The sequence below is a fragment of the Palaemon carinicauda genome, chromosome 5 (genome assembly GCF_036898095.1).
Source record: "Palaemon carinicauda isolate YSFRI2023 chromosome 5, ASM3689809v2, whole genome shotgun sequence".
Lineage (NCBI taxonomy): Eukaryota > Metazoa > Arthropoda > Malacostraca > Decapoda > Palaemonidae > Palaemon > Palaemon carinicauda.
This window is the reverse complement of record NC_090729.1, coordinates 110,578,663-110,599,674: the sequence shown is the minus strand read 5'-3', so window position 1 is coordinate 110,599,674 and position 21,012 is coordinate 110,578,663. Positions and strand designations below refer to the sequence as shown.

At 39.2% G+C, this 21,012-nt stretch overlaps 2 protein-coding genes across 2 annotated transcripts in view; both read left to right on the top strand.

Moving 5' to 3' along the window:
* Positions 1–21,012, top strand: part of LOC137641392 (uncharacterized) — a 307,472-nt gene that overhangs the window by 154,213 nt on the left and 132,247 nt on the right. The window lies entirely within an intron of this gene.
* Positions 1–21,012, top strand: part of LOC137641391 (dentin sialophosphoprotein-like) — an 87,762-nt gene that overhangs the window by 53,859 nt on the left and 12,891 nt on the right. The window contains exons 6-9 of the mRNA XM_068373910.1: positions 15,941–16,137; positions 17,817–17,931; positions 18,257–18,402; positions 19,125–19,361. Coding sequence (XP_068230011.1) covers positions 15,941–16,137; positions 17,817–17,931; positions 18,257–18,402; positions 19,125–19,361 — 695 coding nt within the window. The remainder of the gene's footprint in view (positions 1–15,940; positions 16,138–17,816; positions 17,932–18,256; positions 18,403–19,124; positions 19,362–21,012) is intronic.

Sequence of the window (21,012 nt, the reverse complement as noted above, 5' to 3'; positions counted from 1 at the left end):
CCCTAGATTGCATCCAGAGCATGCTGAGAAGGAACCGATGCTCAGTCAGGTAGTGGATGAGTCTAACAGGGACACTTTCATCGCTGGCACTGTTCATCGAGTTAGGGAGACCCCACCTCCCCCCCTTCAGTATCATCTAGCGGCTCACTGGATAAAGGACATGACGCTAGAGACGATCTCAGTTCCTGTTTCCGAAGAGAGGAGGTCTACTCTCACGTGGTGAAAGAACAGCTTTCTTCTCAAGGAAGTCTACCTTTGGCTGTTCAGAAACCCGACCGCCGTCTCTTCTCTGACGCATCAGACACGGGCTGGGGTGCGACTTTGGACGGACAGGAATGCCCGGGAACATGGAATCAGGAGCTAAGGACACTTCACATCTATTGCAAGGAGCTGTTGGCGGTTCATCTGACCTTGATAAACTTCAAGTCCCTCCAGCTTAACAAGGTGGTGGAGGTGGACTCTGACTACACCACAGCCTTGGCTTACATCTCCAAGCAGGGAGGGACTCATTCGTGGAAGTGGTTCTAGATCGCAAGGGACCTCCTCATCTGGTTAAAAGATCGAAAGCTCACGCTGGTAACGAGGTTTATTCAGGGCGATATGAATGTCATGGCAGATCGCCTTAGCCGGAAGGGTCAGGTCATCCCCACAGAATGGACCCTTCACAAGAATGTTTGCAGCAGACTTTGGGCCCTGTGGGGTCAGCCAACCATAGATCTGTTCGCTACCTCGATAACCTAGAGGCTCCCGTTGTATTGTTCTCCGATTCCAGACCCAGCAGCAGTTCACGTGGATGCTTTTCTGCTGGATTGGTCCCATCTCGACCTGTATGCATTCCCGCCGTTCAAGATTGTCAACAGGGTACTTCAGAAGTTCGCCTCTCGCAAAGGGACACGGCTGACGTTGGTTGGCTCCGCTCTGGCCCGCGAGAGAATGGTTCATAGAGGTACTGCAATGGCTGGTCGACATTCCCAGGACTCTTCCTCTAGGAGTGGACCTTCTACGTCTACCTCACGTAAAGAAGGTACATCCTAACCTCCACGCTCTTCGTCTGACTGCCTTCAGACTTTCGAAAGACTCTCAAGAGCTAGGGGCTTTTCGAAGGAGGCAGCCAGAGCGATTGCCAGAGCAAGGAGGACATCCACTCTCAGAGTCTATCAGTCTAAAGGGGAAGTCTTCCGAAGCTGGTACAAAGCCAATGCAGTTTCCTCATCCAGTACCACTGTAACCCAGATTGCTGACTTCCTGTTACATCTAAGGAACGTAAGATCCCTTTCAGCTCCTACGATTAAGGGTTACAGAAGTATGTTGGCAGCGGTCTTCCGCCACAGAGGCCTGGATCTTTCCACCAACAAAGATCTACAGGACCTCCTTAGGTCTTTTAAGACCTCAAAGGAACGTCGGTTGTCCACTCCAGGCTGGAATCTAGACGTGGTCCTAAGGTTCCTTATGTCATCAAGATTTGAACCTCTCCAATCAGCCTCTTTTAAGGACCTCACATTAAAAACTCTTTTCCTCGTGTGCTTGACAACAGCTAAAAGAGTAAGTGAGATCCACGCCTTCAGCAGGAACATAGTTTTCACATCTGAAACGGCTACATGTTCCTTGCAGCTCGGTTTTTTGCTAAAACGAGCTTCCTTCACGTCCTTGGCCTAAGTCGTTCGAGATCCCAAGCCTGTCCAACTTGGTGGGGGACGAACTGGAGAGAGTACTTTGCCCAGTTAGAGCTCTTAGGTACTATCTAAAAAGGTCATAACCTTTACGAGGACAATCAGAAGCCTTATGGTGGGCTATCAAGAAGCCTTCTCTTCCAAGGTCTAAGAACTCAGTTTCTTACCTATTCAGGCTCCTGATTAGGGAAGCACATTCTCATCTGAAGGAAGAAGACCTTGCTTTGCTGAAGGTAAGGACACATGAAGTGAGAGCTGTGGCTACTTCAGTGGCCCTCAAACAGAACCGTTCTCTGCAGAGTGTTATGGATGCAACCTATTGGAGAAGCAAGTCAGTGTTCGCATCATTCTATCTCAAAGATGTCCAGTCTCTTTACGAGAACTGCTACACCCTGGGACCATTCGTAGCAACGAATGCAGTAGTAGGCGGGGGCTCAGCCACTACATTCCCATAATCCCATAACCTTTTTAACCTTTCTCTTGAATACTTTTTATGGGTTGTACGGTTGGCTAAGAAGCCTTCCACATCCTTGTTGATTTGGCGGGTGGTCAATTCTTTCTTGAGAAGCGCCGAGGTTAAAGGTTGTGATGAGGTCCTTTAGTATGGGTTGCAGCCCTTTATACTTCAGCACCTAAGAGTCGTTCAGCATCCTAAGAGGACCGCTACGCTCAGTAAGAAAGACGTACTTAATAAAGGCAGAGTAATGGTTCAAGTCGTCTTCCTTACCAGGTACTTATTTATTTTATGTTATTTTTGAATAACTAATAAAATAAAATACGGGATACTTAGCTTCTGTGTTAACATGTATGCTGGTCTCCACCCACCACCCTGGGTGTGAATCAGCTACATGATTATCGGGTAAGATTAATATTGAAAAATGTTATTTTCATTAGTAAAATAAATTTTTGAATATACTTACCCGATAATCATGATTTAATTGACCCACCCTTCCTCCCCATAGAGAACCAGTGGACCGAGGAAAAAATTGAGGTGGTGTTGACAAGAAGTACTAGAGTACCTGACCACAGATGGCGCTGTGGTGTTCACCCCCACCTGTATAGCGATCGCTGGCGTATCCCTACCGTAGATTTCTGTCGGCAACAGAGTTGACAGCTACATGATTATCGGGTAAGTATATTCAAAAATTTATTTTACTAATGAAAATAACATATTTCAATATTACTGTCCTTAAAATATTTTATTTTTCCTTGTTTCCTTTCCTCATTGGGCTATTTTCCCTGTTGGGCCCCTGGGCTTATAGCATTCTGCTTTTCCAACTAGGGTTATAGCTTATTGATTAATAATAATGATGATAATAATACGGCAAAGTAACAGGTAAAGTTTTAGGAGTATATTTCTGTAGTAGGCCTGGGCCAGTGCTAATCTATATAGACTCATAAGGACTTTTCAACATAAATCCTAAGTAAATAAGCTTCAAAGTACGGAAATGATAGGTTTTGGTAACCTGCTGTCTGTACAGCATTTTGTTAAACATGAACTACATTCTGTCTTTAGAAAATATCAGTTTCCTTTACTGTACTGTACATAATAAAGGGATTTTGACGAAGGAAAAATCTATTTCTGGGCGAGGAACCTGTGTCGCCCAGTGAAATGCTCCTCTAGCACCATTTCTAAGTCATAGTTATTGCTGAATATACCAGAGAAAAAAAGAGATGCATGGAATCAGGAATAAACCTAGCTCGCTCACTCTTTGAGTGTCGGTATAGAAAACTGGGGCGTGATTGAACCACGACCATAGATCCCTCACCAATTGGACCTCTCCTTCATCAACATCCTCCCTTTCTACCCCTACATCTTCCCACCCCCTATCCTTATTCCTCCTCAGCACTTGCGTTGGTCAGACGTGTTTTGTTTTGCTCTGCGTTATTTTGTGTTTTTTGGAAGATGTCCGACGTTTTAGAGATCCCTGCTCCCAAGTTGAGTATTATATTTTGTTGTGCAGTGAAAATGTTTTGATTAAAAATATGAAAGTACACTATAGTATAGTAAATAGCGTGCATCTCTATTTGTTGCTCTAAAATATCAGTATTTTTTTTCAATGACAAATCTTACCATAACCCCACTTATCAATTAAGTTATGTTTTGGGGGGTCTCAATTTGTGGAAGAAATCCTATACTGAATATGATTGACCCCTTTCTCATGTCAGTATGTTTCTAAACTTTGGTTCTGTAAGTTGGCAAAATATCAAAATAGGTATGCTGAAGGTAATCATCTGGTCCCTAGTGTTCAGTTTTGCTTTTGCAATGTCCTTGGAGAATATGATGCCTTTTTTTTTACAATGATTAGCGCTGTGCAGAAATCCCTTAAATGTGATCAAGAAGTTTGTATGATTGATCATGATTTTAGGGCTTCCTTTGACCTTGTCAAATAATAAGGCCTTTATTCTCAAACTTGAATAGTAAGAATAGTCGGGTCTTTTCTTAGGATCATTTTTTAATATTTGAGTAATAGATTAAAAGAAGTAGGCATTGATGGGCACCATATAGAAATGTGATGTTTGGTCTCCTTTTCTTACTATATATACTTGATATTGGATTTGTCCTGGAAAGCAAGGTGGTTGCATATGCAGATGATGCTACTTTTATTTGCATCAGTTCCATCTCTTGATTTTAGACCTGTGGCTGTTGAATTTCTTAATAGAGATCTAGCTAAAATTTGTTTATGATGCAAATTATGTGGGATGAATTTGAACCATAATAAAACTCAAAGTATGATTTTAAGTAGGTCAAGGACAGTGGCTCCTCAACATTCAGATCTTTGCATTGACAATGTTTCTTTAACTATACACAACTGTTCACAATTCTAGTTGTGATTCTTAATTGCAAATCTATTTTTGAGAAAAGCATTCTGTCTATTTCTTCTTCAATTGCACAACAAATAGGCCTATTGAGAAAGCCTTTAGATATTTGGTGATCAATGTATCGTGAAGAAATATTGTAATTTCGTCATTCTACCATTTTTCAAGTATTTTTTTATTGTCTGGTCTTCTGGTGCATGCTTGCATCTGAATTTGTCGAAGGAAAACCCGCAGTATATTTAAATTTCTTGTGTCTGATTGAGATATCAATCTCTGGTACCATTGTTCAGTTAGTTCTCTGTGCATGTTGGATAAGATTTTTCATAATTCTAACTTTCCTTTGCATTCAGATCTTCTCAGACTGTACTATCCTGTATTTAGTAATAGGTATGCAATTCATTCTAACTGTCTAGTCGGATCCATCTTAAGACTCAATACTACACAGTATCCTAGAAGTTTTTATTCCAGCTGTGAACAGATTGTGGAATGATCTTCCTAATCTGGCAGTTGAATCAGTGGAACTTCAGAACTTCAAACTTGCAGCAAATGCTTTTCTATTGAATAGATTAACAAGTCTCATTTCATAGTTTATATATGGTTAATCTATTCCTACACAAATACAAACCTTCATCTTTTAATAGGAGTATACATTCAGCAAAGTTGGACACAGCTGTTGAAACTGAATGAGGTGGTGGAATTTAGCTGGAGAGTGGCAGGTAAGCCCCATCCACCTGACGGAGCACTAAGCTCCCACTTTGTTTTCAGCTGTCGGAAAGTACAGACGTACTTCTGATTCCCTCAACTGGTTGTTTTAATATTTTTCTTTTTCTTTTAATCAATAAATCATTGTGTGCAAGGATATTTAGGAGAAAGAGGGTATTTTCAGTTGTGTCCCAATAATGTAATTGGGTGACAGATTTTTGTGCAAACCTGTTGATATTCACATTCTTCTGTTAAGACAGCATTCCTGTTTGCTGTTTATTCCGTCACAAGTGTGGCCTTGTGACAATGACACCAATGTATGACTAAGGAGGTTGGCAATCTTTAAGCATCGATGTGCTCCATCGGCTGAAGAAGGTCTTGCTACTGCTGTGTTGGTAGGGGAAGGACGTTTTTCTTTGTTTTACCTTCAGTGTTTTCCAAATCCTGGAAGGCTCTAAGGCTACAAAACCTGATTTTGCTGTCCCTTCATAGAGTTCCTATGATCTCTTATCCCATGAGCGTTGTCATTTGCCTGTACAACCTGGTAGAATGGGAACTTCAATTTCATCCTTCTCCTCTGCCTCATTTTAGTGAGAGAGTTACTTGTAGTGGAAAGCAAGTTGAAGACATCATCGAGGATTTCCAGAAAAACGATCAAAGGGGGTTACATACATCTCACTATTACTGCTACTCTTCCTATGAAGAAACTGCAGTACCAGGAACCTACTTTCTTGAGTAAATGCTGAAAGTTGTCCCATAGCAGGAAAAAATGTTGGTGTTGTTAACTCTGGGGAGTTGTCTGTATACTTGGTATAGTTGTTCACACACCTTTAACTTGTGCTCGATCTCATACGCGGAGAAGTAAGTACCAAGAGTTGTCCCATAGTGGGAAGAAACATCACTTGCGCTAAGTTAGGCACACGCACTGCCTGTCTGAATGAAGGCCACCACCCTTCTTCCCCTTTCCTGGATTATCCCCTTTTTCCCCTCTGGGAGAGAAGGAGTCGGTGCGTGCCGAGAGTTATCCCTTAACACGGAGAAACATCGGGATGCGCCACTTCTGCACATGTGTTTCGCCCTGTACCGGGAGGAATTTTTTCCGAAAATTTTTCGATAGCAGGAGTGAGTCAGCACGCACAACTCTCAGTCTCATATAAAAGGCAGTGCACTTAACGGAACACTACTTCCCAAAAGAGATATCACTGAGACAACCAATCAACATAGCTGGCTCCCAGATGGTACCTACCAGGATGAGTGGTACGTACCAAGATTGTACCTGAGACCGAGCACTTATGCCCTCGTCTGGGATAAAGGGTGCTGCCTTTTTTCCCATCCTTCTTTCAACAGTTCCCGAGAGATGATGAGATCACTGCCAAGGAAGACGATAGCCTTGTATTTTGATCTTATCGATTGAGCTCCTCCTTCATACAAGCAACGAGAGGACGTTAGTAGACCGTCTCGTCACCGTCATCAAGACTGCTCTCTACGAGCACCTGGTCTCCACGCTTATCTGAGATTGACACCCAACTGAGATCCACGAGCACCTTGGATCCATGTACTCAGTTTCCACGGTCGAAGAATAGGAGTATACTGTAATAACACTGGCAGACCATCTGTCTCCTGCTGATAAACACTCCATGCACCTAGGATCCACATGCTCGGTAACCTTGATCGACAAACGAGTGATAACCTTAATGAATGTGATAAAGGCAAACCTCATCATAGACCTCTTCATCACCCGCCTCCTGCTGACTGACCCTCCACACAACTGGGAACCACGCATTCATTGGTCTCCACACCATTGCTCCCTACGCAATAGAACACCACACATTAGGACACCTCGCACTTCAGTGATCGTAGCGTTCGAGCCACAGCCCACCTGTCACTTGCTTCTCCTCAGTGTTCTACGTTGTCCTATTGACATTTCATACACTCTGAGCCTGGTCTGTGTCACGAAATGTTTTCATTGCCTGAAACCAGACAACGATATGGGACATTCCTCCTTGTGCTTGAGTCGTTGTAAGGTGATTTCTCGATATGGGGCATTCCTCCTCGTGCTTGAGTCGTCGTAGGTGATTTCACATGACCGCTCTTATGATCATTGTGACTCCATGTCACATACATGTTGCATTCTTTACAGCTAGAAACTACGATGCTTCCTGCTCCTTCTGTTACTGAACACAATCCCTGGCGGTGGGTGAAATGAGCACTGTCCTTTTTCACTATTTTAGACAATCAAAAGAGTACACGGTCGCCTTCCCTCTATCACCTCACCTGTTCCTGTATCTTCTTCCTTGCCTGTTGCTGAGCCTTCATATGTGATACCTGCTGCTCTGAAGAGAAGAAACTCATAGTCACTGGAACATGAACGACAGATCGGGGTGTGTCTCATGAGGCATCGACTGATTTCTCTACATGATTTCATGGGAGGAGCAGTGCTGTACCAAACCTGACCCTCACCAGGCGGGTGTTCTGGTACAAGGTACCGTAGTTCATACTTCTGCTACCATTGCTAGGTCTCTTGCGAGACCAAGCACAAGCACTGCTGGTAAGGATGTTGGCATTCGCCCTTGTCCCTTTTAAACGGGAACATTCCCGGTACGCTTTGGTGACGCTAATGCTTCAAAGATCATCGAGAGAACCACCATTACTTATCCACTCAGGAAGGTGATCTTAGTATGCAAGACGCAATAAGAAACGCTTCCTTCCCTGAGAATACAGTTCTGTATGTGACATTGATTAGGTCATTGGCAGCCACCCTCGTCCCTCTTTTGCTCCGGTACACTTCATTGATGCCAACATTTAAGAAGAATGTGCAGAGATTCACCTATATAACCGGGAACATATCAACCACCTGTGCTATCACTGTTTGGTCTCATAGAAGACTAAACACGCACTCTCATGCAGGATGATAGGCACTGCCCTAGTTCCCCTTCCCTCTTTGGAGAGTTTCAGGGACAATAACCCAGAAAAAGATGCTTACGATCAACGAGCAGCATGAATGTATTGATGTTGGCGAACTGTCTCATCCCAATGGATCAATCCCATGAAACAATCACCGTTTACACGATCTCTATGATACCTGCCTTCCATATCACCACCAGTCTACGCTGCTTGTCGGACTCCACGCGATTGGATCTCTCACTCCTGACCTTCAGTGACTTTATGGTTACTGAACTTCTGCCATCTGCTTCATTACAGCTTTTCCAGTGTACAATACTGGTGAAAGAGGAACCTATAATTGTGCTCATCGCTTGTACAAGCTACAAGAGTTTTCCTTCATGAGGCCTGAGGTTTCCTTCCCATTGTGTTTCATCTTCGCATGAACGTTCCCATTGTGTTCTCTCCCTTCAAAACAATCCCTCATGCTTGTTCTCTACAATTGTTGTTTCCCATGGGATCAGCCACCTGCCATGATCGGTAACCATACAATTGGGAAATGCGCAATTGGAATTTACTCTCGTTCTTTGGGTGATCATTACTTTCAAGTTACTAGGGAACTAGTACACCTGTTACCATTTCCCTCCCATGATCTACATCTTCTTTTGCTCAGAGGTCAGTCTAGAACATGGGATGTTACTACACTCTGAGATTTTGTCAGACACTATGATCTTCCAACTATTTTGTGCAATATGCAAAGGAACAATGGACTTCTCAAGTCTGATCTATGAAAGCAAACCCACAGGTTTATGGATACCTGTATCCCTGGCCCCGTGGTAGTTGCTCTACAGATCGTGCAGTAAACATCACATCTAAGATAGTGGTTGTGATGTGAGTTTAGAATGATAGGCAAGATAAACTGGCCATGTTTACCTTTGCTTTCCTTCCCTTCCTTTTGGGGACAGCAATCACTCCATTATTTGTTGGGTCATATCCTAGATGCAGGTAAGCCACATGATTGAGCAATTTCTTATAACAAATAAGTTTTGTTTATGTGTATTTTGCCCATCCTCCCAGACAAGGAGGAAGATGGCCAAATGTATGCAAATTCATTTCTCATTATCGCCCATACATTCAGACAACATATACTCCACATATGTAAAATATAGGTTTCTCTTTGACTGTCTACTAGTCCCTGGTAGTGACCTAGCCTAGCACCTGTCTCATCTTCATGGCCAGGTTATTAGGAGGTTGACAGAAGTTATCACTTTTACTTCTGTATAACACCAAAGTGCTTCAACATTTCCATAGAAATTAAACTAGGTGGTATACGGGTATTTCTCCCTCCTAAGGATAAGTCTCCAATTGAAGTGTGTATTTATGTAGGAATAAATTACAAATATGTAAAGTAATTTGTATTTTTCCTTACTATACAAACCTGATTATTATCATTATCACTAACTAAGCTACAACCCTAGTTAGAAAAGCAGGATCCTATAAGCCTAAGGGCTCCAACAGGGAAAAAATATCTGTGAAGAAAGGAAATAAGGAAATAGAGAAGCAATGAACAAAGAATATTAAATATTTTAAGATGAATATTAATAGTATTAAAATAGATCTTTCATATATAAACTATAAGAAGTTAAAAAAAACAAGAGGAAGATAAATAAGATGGAATAGTGTTCTGGAGTGTATTCTCAAGCAGATGAAGGGTTCTCCATAACTTTACTCAGTATGTAATTTATCATAGCCATAGAAAATTCAAAAGATGGTGGGATAATTCTTGTGTGAGTATACTCAACTGATTGGTTGATCATGCATAATACTGTCGATATATTCAGCAAGCTAAATCAGTTTTTATTTCATTCATCTTTTCATTTGCTTCAGCAATCGCTTTCAAAAAACTTACAGAAGGAGACTCAACTTTTGAATCATATTCTCCCACCAAAATGGTAGTCCTCTCTTCCTTAGGAATATCTTTTATAAATTGGTATATTTAACTTGAGAAACTTTTGTCGTAGAACTTGTTTGTGAACAACAAAAGATGCCAAAATCCTTTGCACCTTTAGAATATTGAGACAACTATGCATACCTGTACCAGCCTCAAGTGTATATTGCCATATTCACGCAAAACTAGCTCTGAAAATGAAAAATCTATTACTGGCACCCAAATTTGCCTTGTTAAATTGTTCTGAATTATTAGTATGCTACTCATCATGAGTTCTTTTTATTAACAAAAGGAACACATATCAAACCTGAACGTGTAAATAAATCTTTGGAAGTAGGTGACTGATAGGCATGTAATTGTTTATGTGTCAAAGGAACGTTTGCCGAACCAGAAATCCTTAATTGGAAAGGTATCGACGCATTCAATATGGAAGATACTGGGAATGCTATACTGTATCTCACATTATAAATTGCAGCATCTGAATGTTGATCCTGACCACTTGGTTCAGAAACAAAAGTCAGGGAACTGAGAAATCAGCCATCCTGACCTGAGTTTTTACCATGGACTCTGAGTATAATGAATTGGAAGTTGGAATGACCAAAACAGGTCCTATAGAAGAATCTTGAACCATGTGATCCAGGTTTTTGTCTGAGGGCAAAGGGAGGGAAGCAGAAGGAATCAAAGCTTATTCTGAAGGAATGCATTTTTAATAACAATGGGATCAACCAACTCAGAAATTTTTATTTAAATAAGATCATAGAGACATATAAAACTCTTCAGATTATTATTATCTTCACGGTAAGACAAGCAGGATGGTCCAAACCTAAGGACTCCATTATAGAATATGTCTTTACTAAAAAGAAATTAAAAAGTAAATGCCAGATAATAAGTAAATATAAAATGAGGTGTAGGCGATTGCTCAACAAAGTAACATTCCCCTTGTGAATTTCATATTCAAGTTCATGGCCAGGTAAATCAATCAATAATTTTTTCTTGGATGTAAGAGACTTGAAGGCTGTGTTGCATTAAACCTCACAAACGCAAAAAAACTAGTGGTTCAAATTAACAGCATATTTAGTACTGTAGGGTGAATAAACTGCATCTCTTAGTATGTCAAGGTGGATGAACTGCATACCTAGTACTGTTGGGTGGATGAACTCCATAACTAGTTCTGCTTGGTGGATGAACTGCATTTCTTGTATTTCATGGAGGATGTACTTCATATCTACTACTACTTGGTGGAAAGTTGTTGTGGCCTGATTGGTAACATCTCTGCCTGGTGTTTACTAGACGAGGGTACGAGTCCCGCTCTGACTCGTTAGTGCCTTTAGCGTCTGCAACCTTACCATCCTTGTGAGCTAAGGTTTGGGGGGTTTGGTAGAGCCTATAGGTCTATCTGCTGAGTCATCAGCAGCCATTGCCTGGCCCTCCCTGGTCCTAGCTTGGATGGAGAGGGGCCTTGGGCACTGATCATATAATATACATGTATGTTTAGTCTCTAGGGCATTGTCTTGCTTACTAGGGCATTGTCACTGCCTCTTGCCTCTGCCATTCATGAGTGACCTTTAAACCTTTGAACTAGTACTGCATATTTTAAGTACTGCATGATGGATGAACCACACATTAAGAACAGTATGATGGATGAACTGCATATCGAATACTGCCTAATAGAAGATATGCAGCATGTACAGCATGGTGAATAAACTGCATGGTGGATGAACTGCATATCTACTATTACATGGTGTACAGTATAGTTTACGATGTGATTACAAATATGATCAAAACCATGAAAAATTTGATAACGAAACTTAGGTAATTAAGTTTTTATGCATCAATTCACATTGCAAAAACCAAAGCAGGGAAGGATATTGAAAACTGATTTTGTAGTCAATCATGACATCAAGAATTTTTAATGAGATTTATGTAGTTAACATTTACTTGACAGGTGGCCCTCGCACACTTTACACCCCTAGCAAATGTTTTTGTCACTTATAAATTGAATTTATCTGGAACTCCACCTACCCTCCTTTCTGCTGATCTAGTGTATGAGCAGGGATACCGACACCCCACCCGCAGGATATGGGTAAAAAAAAAAAAAAAAAAATTATTCAGGGGATTCAACAGTACAAGTCTAAACAGTCAATCCTTTGATCTTTGTTAGGGTTCAACTTTATTTCGCATAATTTGCATCATGTGTATAAGAAGCCTATTGTTTCAAATGCTAAAAGACTTGGGTGAGTATGGTGAACAATAGTTTGCCAATAACATTACCCATGGAAAAACAAATTATTACATTTCCCAAAGGGCTCATCTATTGCCACTTTGTTGATTATTAGTAATTTATATTAGAAAAGTGTAAAGAAGGACCCTTTTCTCACCAGCCGTCACAGATCGACCCATAAATATTCTTCATACCTCAATCTTTCTGAATTTCAAAACCTTGGTCTTGTAATAAACTTTGCCATAAGTAGCCAGCAGGCAAATGTTATGACCAGAATGTAAGGGTTTCTTTATAACACTAAAAATTGAAAAAAATAAATCTAAAATATCTAGATCCCTGTAGTTGCTAAATTTTAAACTAGGATAAAAATATTTATTTTGAAGCAAAGGGATTCAGATATATTTTCAATAGATGCTCAGAAATTTATGTGGTTTGTTATTATAGAAATTGGGTAATAAATATGCATAGATGGGCCCAAATCTCCCTCTGGTATGAGTTTTTTTTAATGCAATACTAGTCTTATTTAGTTGAGCAGTCTTAAATAGGACTTGTTTGATGGTTTTCTGGTATTTATCTTAATTTTTTATTATAATTTTATAATCTATACTTTACTTCCTCTCTTTACTGGACTTCTCTCCTGATTCTGGCCCGTGGTGACTTTTGATGATAATAATAATGAACATATAACTGGTGTTCACCATAAAATTTTCTTCAATGTTGCACTTTTAATTTATAAAAATCCACCTCCATAATTGTTTATAATTTTTATTGAGTGTTAATGTACCAGAGACAATCTAGAAGTACAGTAAAAAAGTTCTCTAGTTCTGCAGATGAAATATGTCTTCAATGATTTGAGGCCATTTGTTACCCTAAAGCTCTTGTAAGGTATTAAATCTTGACCTCATGCCAAGTCTACCTCAAGGGGAATCTCTAAGGTACCACCTTTCGAGAAGGATACTACTGTTTCATATCTATACCCCTGTCTAGACTCTCAAGATCATGACCGGAAAATTAAGTTGTGAAATATGGACCCTTTCATTTCCAAGAATCTGGATTGGAGTCTACCCCACCCAGTGACTGTCAGAAAACTGACCATAAACCGAGTTCAGGCTCCCCTTTTTGTTTTCAGAAAGAATGATCGTCCTTAAAACCATATTTGGATGACAGAGCCCAACTTCTTTGGGAAAATAATTACCCGTTCTGAGAAGTGATATCTCCACTAGATACGATAGTATCCTCGGTGCGAGTGGTGTTTAGCGTCGGAATACTATGAGTATGCAGAACCCCTCCCCTGTCAGAGGAACAAGGGGACATGGCGTGCTAAGAAGAAAGCTCAACTTTGAAGTCGAAAGTTTGAACCTCTCTCTATCCTGTTCATCAACAAAAGGACTTCAGTACTTCTCTCTAAGTCTAGAGAGTTTAGGAATCCTCTCGGGGAAAGATAAGAAGTCACTTCTTGATAAGGACTTTTAGAGCGGGAAAATATGCCTTTACTCTTGTCGGGCAGCCTGGCATGCAGTTTTACGCGTAGGCTTAGACCAAATGTTCCCCCTCGTGGAGTTGTTATCTCTGAGTAAAGAATGGTCATGACTATCTGTGAGTAGGAAACAGGTATGTTCTTAATAAATATCGTCTCATGAATCTTTTACTTTTGCCAGATATTTTGTTGCCAATGTTTTCACCAATGCTATAGTAATGGTCGTTGTCCTCCTTGCTTGATTCCGGAGTAAAGGACCAGGAGATCGAAGGGAGTCGGGTGGATACCACAATTCCTATGCTTAAGAAACTGTGCTCATCTCTGGAACTTCTCATGATAAAATGCGAGAAGTCAGTCACTCTTAGACTAAGTTGCTTAGACTCATTTGGCTTCTTAAACATTATCTTCTCAATTTTAATCTTTGACTTTGGCAAAAATTCTAAATTGCTTCTCTTTATTGATTTCTTTCCTGTATGGTACATCTACCAATAACATCCTCAAAATCAGCTCTGTTCGTTCCTACATACCACTATGTGGTATGTAGTCTGAAATCATAGGCATCAATCTTTCCCAAGGTTATCTTAAACTTGGTTATTCTTTCTGCTATATTCTTTACCTCTTATCACAGCTTAAGCCATTTTATCCTTGACCAGTATGTCAACTCTTCTTTTCTTTATTACTATGATGGCTTTTTAGCCAGTACAAGTACTGATTTTGGGGGTGGGTGATCCCAAACATAATAAATATCTAAGAATTTTCTTGTCAGCCTTTCCACCTTATCCCCACGTTTTACCGCTGTTATTCTTACATTTATAGGACCTACCTTAGAAGGACTATATAGGAGCTCAATAAAAAACAATTTTTCTGAAAATTCTGTACTATAATAAAATGAAGCTTTTATTACAGAGATTATATTATGATTGCTGTAAATGTGGAAATATGTTGGCTTCATGTCCATGTGGCCATAAAAGGAATGATGATGCCAGTAAAGCAATCAAAATGGAAACTACTATGACCAGATGAAAAGTAATAATTTCATTAAATGATTTTTAATCCTCTCTAAAACCTACCGCCTTTTACAGTTAAGATTTCATTGAGAAAAGGAATGATGGGAGAAGCGTGGGTAGTGGTAGTAGTTGGGGGGGTTAGCCGTAGTAACGGGCAGTAGTCGGATGTAGAAAGGCCCCTCGTAGTATCGGGGGATATTGAGAAAGGAGAAGACTAATTGGTAAGGGACCTCTGGTAGTGGTTTTAACACGCCCCAGTTTCTATACCGACACCCTATAAGGGTGAGCGAGCTGGGTATATTCCTGGCATTCCATGCAACTTTTTCTCTGGTATATCTAGCAGTATTTATACCTTAGAAATGGTGCTATAAGAAGCATTTCACTGGGCGACATAGGTCCCTCGCCCAGTGTTAGATCTTAAACTAGGCAGGATCAAGAAATGACAGTCAGCGTTGTTTCGTATCTTCATTGCAACTGATGCTGCTGCATCATGCACAGCGGAAGGAAATACAGATAGCCCGTGACGTAGACAATGGCGTCACTTATGTGGGCGGAGCATAGGCGCTGCAAGCAGCCTCATCTTACACCCAGAAATAGATTTTTCCTTTGTCAAATCCCTTAAATCAGGTCAAACACATCAGTAAAAAAAAATAGTAACTTTTATTATCATAACGAACCCTTTAGCTTAGCCTTATAAGCGTAGAATTGTAACTCAGTGATCAGATGAAACTGCTTGATTATATTAGTAGTAATAGTAGTTTTCTTATAATAATGAACGCAACCTTTTAGGGATTAACCAAGTGTGAAGAATATGGAAATGGAATTTATATGTTACTTTGCTATGTTCAAAGATGTTTAGGTATAATGAGGTTTATCTGGACATATTAATGCAATATCATATATAGTACTATATCATCTTTAATAAACAAAAGCCTTCAGAAGTTGGATTTGCTGATATGAGACTTAAAAGTGGGTAAACTAATAAAAAAGTACTCCTTTTTTTTTTTTTTTTTTTTTTTTTTTTTTTTTTTTTTTTTTTTCTCTCTCTTTATTGAGAAGTCATAATTGTAACTTATAAGGTTTGCTTCTCATAGGTAAAGCACTGCACTGAAATCAGTATTTATGATACTGTAACTCAGCTTGTAATTATACTTCTGTACATAACCTTCGTAACATTTCTCAATCTACCACAGTATAATACTTGATTTCTTACAGATGACAAAAAAATAAAGGTTGGTGATCTCGTCTGGGTAAAGTATCGGAAAGATTGGTGGCCTTCGTACATCAAGAATGTTTATCCCCGGGACAAGAAATTCTCCATTGTATTTGTTGCCTGTGATCAAAATTCTGGAATTAGGGTATATTCCAAAAATGTCAAGAAACTACACATATGGGATGTTCCATCTTATGTGGTAAGAACATTATAAGTTTAACAAAATTAAGAATTTTTTTTATATATCATTATTGAATTTTAAGAACATTATAAGTTTATCAAATTTTTTTTTTTTATATTCGTATCATTATTGAATTTTATTGTATGTAACTGTAATTGTTCAGTGGCTACTTTCTTCTTGGTAAGGATAGAAGAGACTCTTTAGCTTTGGTAAGCAGCTCTTCTAGGAGAAGGACACTCCAAAATCAAACCATTGTTCTCTAGTCTTGGGTAGTGCCATAGCCTCTGTACCATGGTCTTACACTGTCTTGGGTCAGAGTTCTCTTGCTTGAGGGTACACTCGGGCACACTATTCTCTCTCGTTTTTCTTCCTCTTGTTTTGTTAAAGTATTTATAGTTTATTTTGGAAATATTTTTGTTTTTGCTATTCCTAAAATATTTTTTTTGCTTGTTTCCTTTCCTCACTGGGCTATTTTCCCTGTTAGGGCCTCTGGGCATATAGCATCCTGCTTTTCAAAGTAGGGTTGTAGTTTAGCAATTAATAATAGTAATAATAATAATAACTGGATGACCATACTCAAAAGTGTACAGTGGTAACGTGTTTGCCTCGCATTCGCGTGGCAAGAGATCGATCCCCGCCCAGGGCCGTGAGTTTAAGCTGTTTACTGGGGAGGCTACTGCTGTGGTAGGGCACCACAGTGGGGGGTTGGGCTTGCCCGGCTGACGTTCTGGTGAGCATCTATTCTGATGGAACTGGAACTGAAACCAGACACCTTTAACCTTTAAATAATAAGCTTCTTATTTTACTTATGATGTGCTGACTGGTTTGATGTGGTGCTTGTGTAGAATTAAGTCATAGATAAACGGGTGAAAGAAGTCTTCAGATTTCCACAGTTTAGCATCCTTCACTGGAAACCCCCCCCCCCCACCTTCCAAGTCATGAATTTCTCTCTTCTTTTGGAAATTAGCATTATCAAGATTTTGTTTGCATTACAGTATAATGCCATTTCAATATAACAAAAAAGTGAGGCATTTTTTAAAAAGATACATCAGGTACATGACAAGTCACACACTGAGTTGGTATAACTTATTTGGTTTGTTTAATTTTTGATTGTTTGGTTTTTATATGTAATTTACTAATATATTCTTATCTTCACTTATTTTAATCTACAGTACTTTGATTTGCTCCTTATTACTTCTTTCCTCATTTTTTTATTACAAATATTTCAAGGCATTGTGTTGCCATATCTCAGTTAATGGACACTGACTTCCACCTCCCTTCTTGCAATGATCCATTATTCTACCACTTTTAGGTAAGCATTATTCAGGGATTTGAAATTTGAAAAGGTACCTTAAGATCGTCAAAGTTTACTTGTTTCTGATATACTGATGTATTAGACAATGTTTTATAACAGAAATTGCTTTTACTGATTAGCAACTCAACTTAAGTAAAATAAGGTTTTTTTTTTGCTTTGTCCAGACACGTTAAATTACTTTATGATCCATAAACACAAATCTCCTAATTACTGTGGCTTGTTTCCTCTGTATCTGATTCATTTAGCTGAGGTATCATTGTGTGGAAAGTGGTCTCTGCTTGTATCAATACTCTCCTGGAATGAAGATACAATAGTTGCTTTTATTATTATCCTGTATGGTTACTCACAGATTGCTGGAAATTCAGTGAATATTCAATTTCAGAATCAACACCAAGAGGGATTTTCTTCAGCGCTACACCTGTGCAAATTGTTCCAACAAATATTAGAACAAGGCAATGAAATATCAGCTCACGATTTCTTCAGTCGTTCACCTCAAGGTAAAATACAGTACTTTAGTTTTAATGGATTTTATATTTGTTTTTTACCTGTAAGTGACTTCCATATATTGATAGATTTAAAATTATACTTACTTGTAGTTTTTTGTGTTTCACAAGCTTATGAATAGCATTTTGATATGTTAATACATATGGCTAATTTGTATAATTTCTATGAAAACTTTTTTTTTAGTTATTGTGTGCTACAAACTTATTCTTAATGCATTGCACTGTTTCATTCCTCAGATACGTATGACATTTTGCTACAGCAAAAGTAAAATTCTAATATAGTTCTGTATTCATTATATTTGTATTTTATTTGAAACAGCACAAGTTGCCTTGCTGAACCAGAAGAAATCATCCAAGAGTAAAGCAAGCTCTGAGACAAAGAAACAGAAGCCTAAAGCTCAAGGTGCTTATGAGACACCGAAGTCAACTCCCAAGAAATTATTGTTTGATGATCCTAATTATGAGGTAAGCATCTACAAATTATTAAGTACACTTTATTTCTTTTATTAGTTAGTCTTTGGGTTCTATAGAAAAGTTCATTGTTAGATCTTTTTCTTTGTCTATCTTTTCCCACTTTTATGTGGGGTCGATGTTTCTGGTCAGCTTTCTCCATCTACTGTACCTCTATCCCACACTTCATCACTGGTTAATCCTTTTGATCGAAGGTCATCCTTGATACAGTTCATCCACCTTTGCTTTGGTTTCCCTCTCCTTCTCGTTCCCTGTTCCTCCATTTCCATCACTCTCCTCCCAATCTACTGTTCATCTCTTCTCATGACATGACCATACCACCACAGTCTACTTTCTTGGATCTTATCTGATAGTTTTCTAAGTCCTGTGGTACCCCTAATTACCTCATTCCATATCTTATTTCTTCTTGTCACCCCACACATCCATCAATAAAATATACAGTTTATATATATTTTTAAAATCTTTATTGATATGGTATACCAAGTGGTAGACTATACTCCTGGTGATTTGTATGATTTACTGAAGTTTACATGCTACTTTTTATAGGTGTTATGTGATGGATCTTTCAATAAGATTATGATTTAGGGTTTTTCATTTTGTGTATGCCACGAAGGAGTTTATATTTCCAAGATAAAAGTAGAATAAGCATTGTTGTAGACTTATGGACTTTTCATAAATAGTTTTGTTGTTACAGTATTTTATTATCTCCTTCACAGTCTGTGATGTCATCCAGAGAAAAGAACAAATTGCAGAGTGCTTTAAAGGCAAGAAAAGCTGATAATCAGAAGCTTGTCAAGTTCATGAAATCTCATGAGTGTATTGAACGTTTGTGGAAAATATATAAGGAAGAAATCCCTAGTGAAAGACACAACAAGTTTAAAGATGAAGAGTCGAGAAAGAGCCTTCTGTGGATGGGCATTGGTCCCTTCCAGTTAGATGATGGAGATGAACAGGTACATAAAAATTTTAAGCATTTTGATCTTTATGTTGTTATTCACTATTGCCATTTATTATTTTATGAAATAATCCTTAAATAACCATTAATATTATTGTAAGTACGTTGCAGCAAATGGTGGAGTGGAAGCAGATGTACGTCAGAGAGTGAATGAAGGATACAAAGTGTTGGGGGCAGTTAAGGGAGTAGTAAAAAATAGAGCGTTGGGCATTAATGTAAAGAGAGTTCTGTATGAGAAAGTGATTGTACCAACTGTGATGTATGGATCGTAGTTGTGGCGAATGAAAGTGATGGAGAGACAGAAATTGAATGTGTTTGAGATAAAGTGTCTAAGGAGTATGGCTGGTGTATCTCGTGTAGATAGGGTTAGGAACGAAGTTGTGAGGGTGAGAACGGGTGTAAGAAATTAGTTAGTAGCTTGAGTGGATATGAATGTGTTGAGGTGGTTTGAATGGAAAATGGCTGTCTGCTAAAGAAGGTGATGAATGCAAGAGTTGATGGGAGAAGTACAAGAGGATGGCCAAGGGTTGGGTGGATGGATTGAGTAAAGGAAGATCTGGGTGATAGGAGGATAGATGTGAGAGAGGCAAGAGAGCGTGCTAGAAATAGGAATGAATGGCGAGCGATTGTGACGCAGTTCTGGTAGGCTCTGCTGCTTCCTCCGGTGCCTTGGAAGACCGTGGAGGCAGCAGCAGTAGGGGATTCAGTGTTATGAAGCTTCATCTGTGGTGGATAATGTGGGAGGGTGGGCTGTTGCCTCCCTAGCAGTACCAGCCGAACTCGGTTGAGTCCCTTCTCAGGCTGGGAGGAACGTAGAGAGGAGAGGTCCCCTTTTCTGTTTCATTTGTTTGATGTCGGCTACCCCCCAAAATTGGGGGAAGTGCCTGGGTATATGTATGTATGTATTATTGATTTTATGAATAAGCAAACATACTTGTTTGCAAGCAGCATGCAATCACTAAATGATAAATTTAAATGGAAGGACTACTTTCATAAGCTGTTTCTTCAAATGTCATCACTAGCTACAACAAACACAAACACATCAGTTAATGGCTTTTACAAGTCCTAGATATTATTCCTGAATAAAAATTGGATAATTTTGTGGTTAGTTGTTAACATATTTGATGTGTGCTCTTGTCTTGTGTCTATCTACATTGAGTATTAATTTTCCATTATACTATGCTGTTATCTCTTATTTGGTAACAATTGGTTATACAATTTCTCAGATTAGGATGATCTTTGAGGTTGCTATTGTTCCTGGCCCACATCTTTTGAAGAGATTTAGAGTCATTGAATGGTCCCCTCTTCATTTTGGTTGCAGAGAAAATTCTCTTATTTCCAATGTATGTCCTGTACATCTTTGCCCAGAAATACTCTAAAGGTGTATAGTTCTAAATTGTTGATGAATGTCCTGAGTGTCTTGAAAGGGGGATTCATACCAGAAATCTTTGGCTCATTGCCAAAATGAATTTCTTTGTGAAGTCCTTTTAGAGTTCATCCCCTGTCTTGAGTGTCTGTGAAATCAGTACTATTTACAATGTTGACAGTGAACATAGTAGTTTTGGCTGGATTCTTTGGTTTGTCCTGATTTCAATGCAAGATAAAATGGGTTGTCAAAAGCAGTCTTTTATTAATGATGTCTTAGGTAC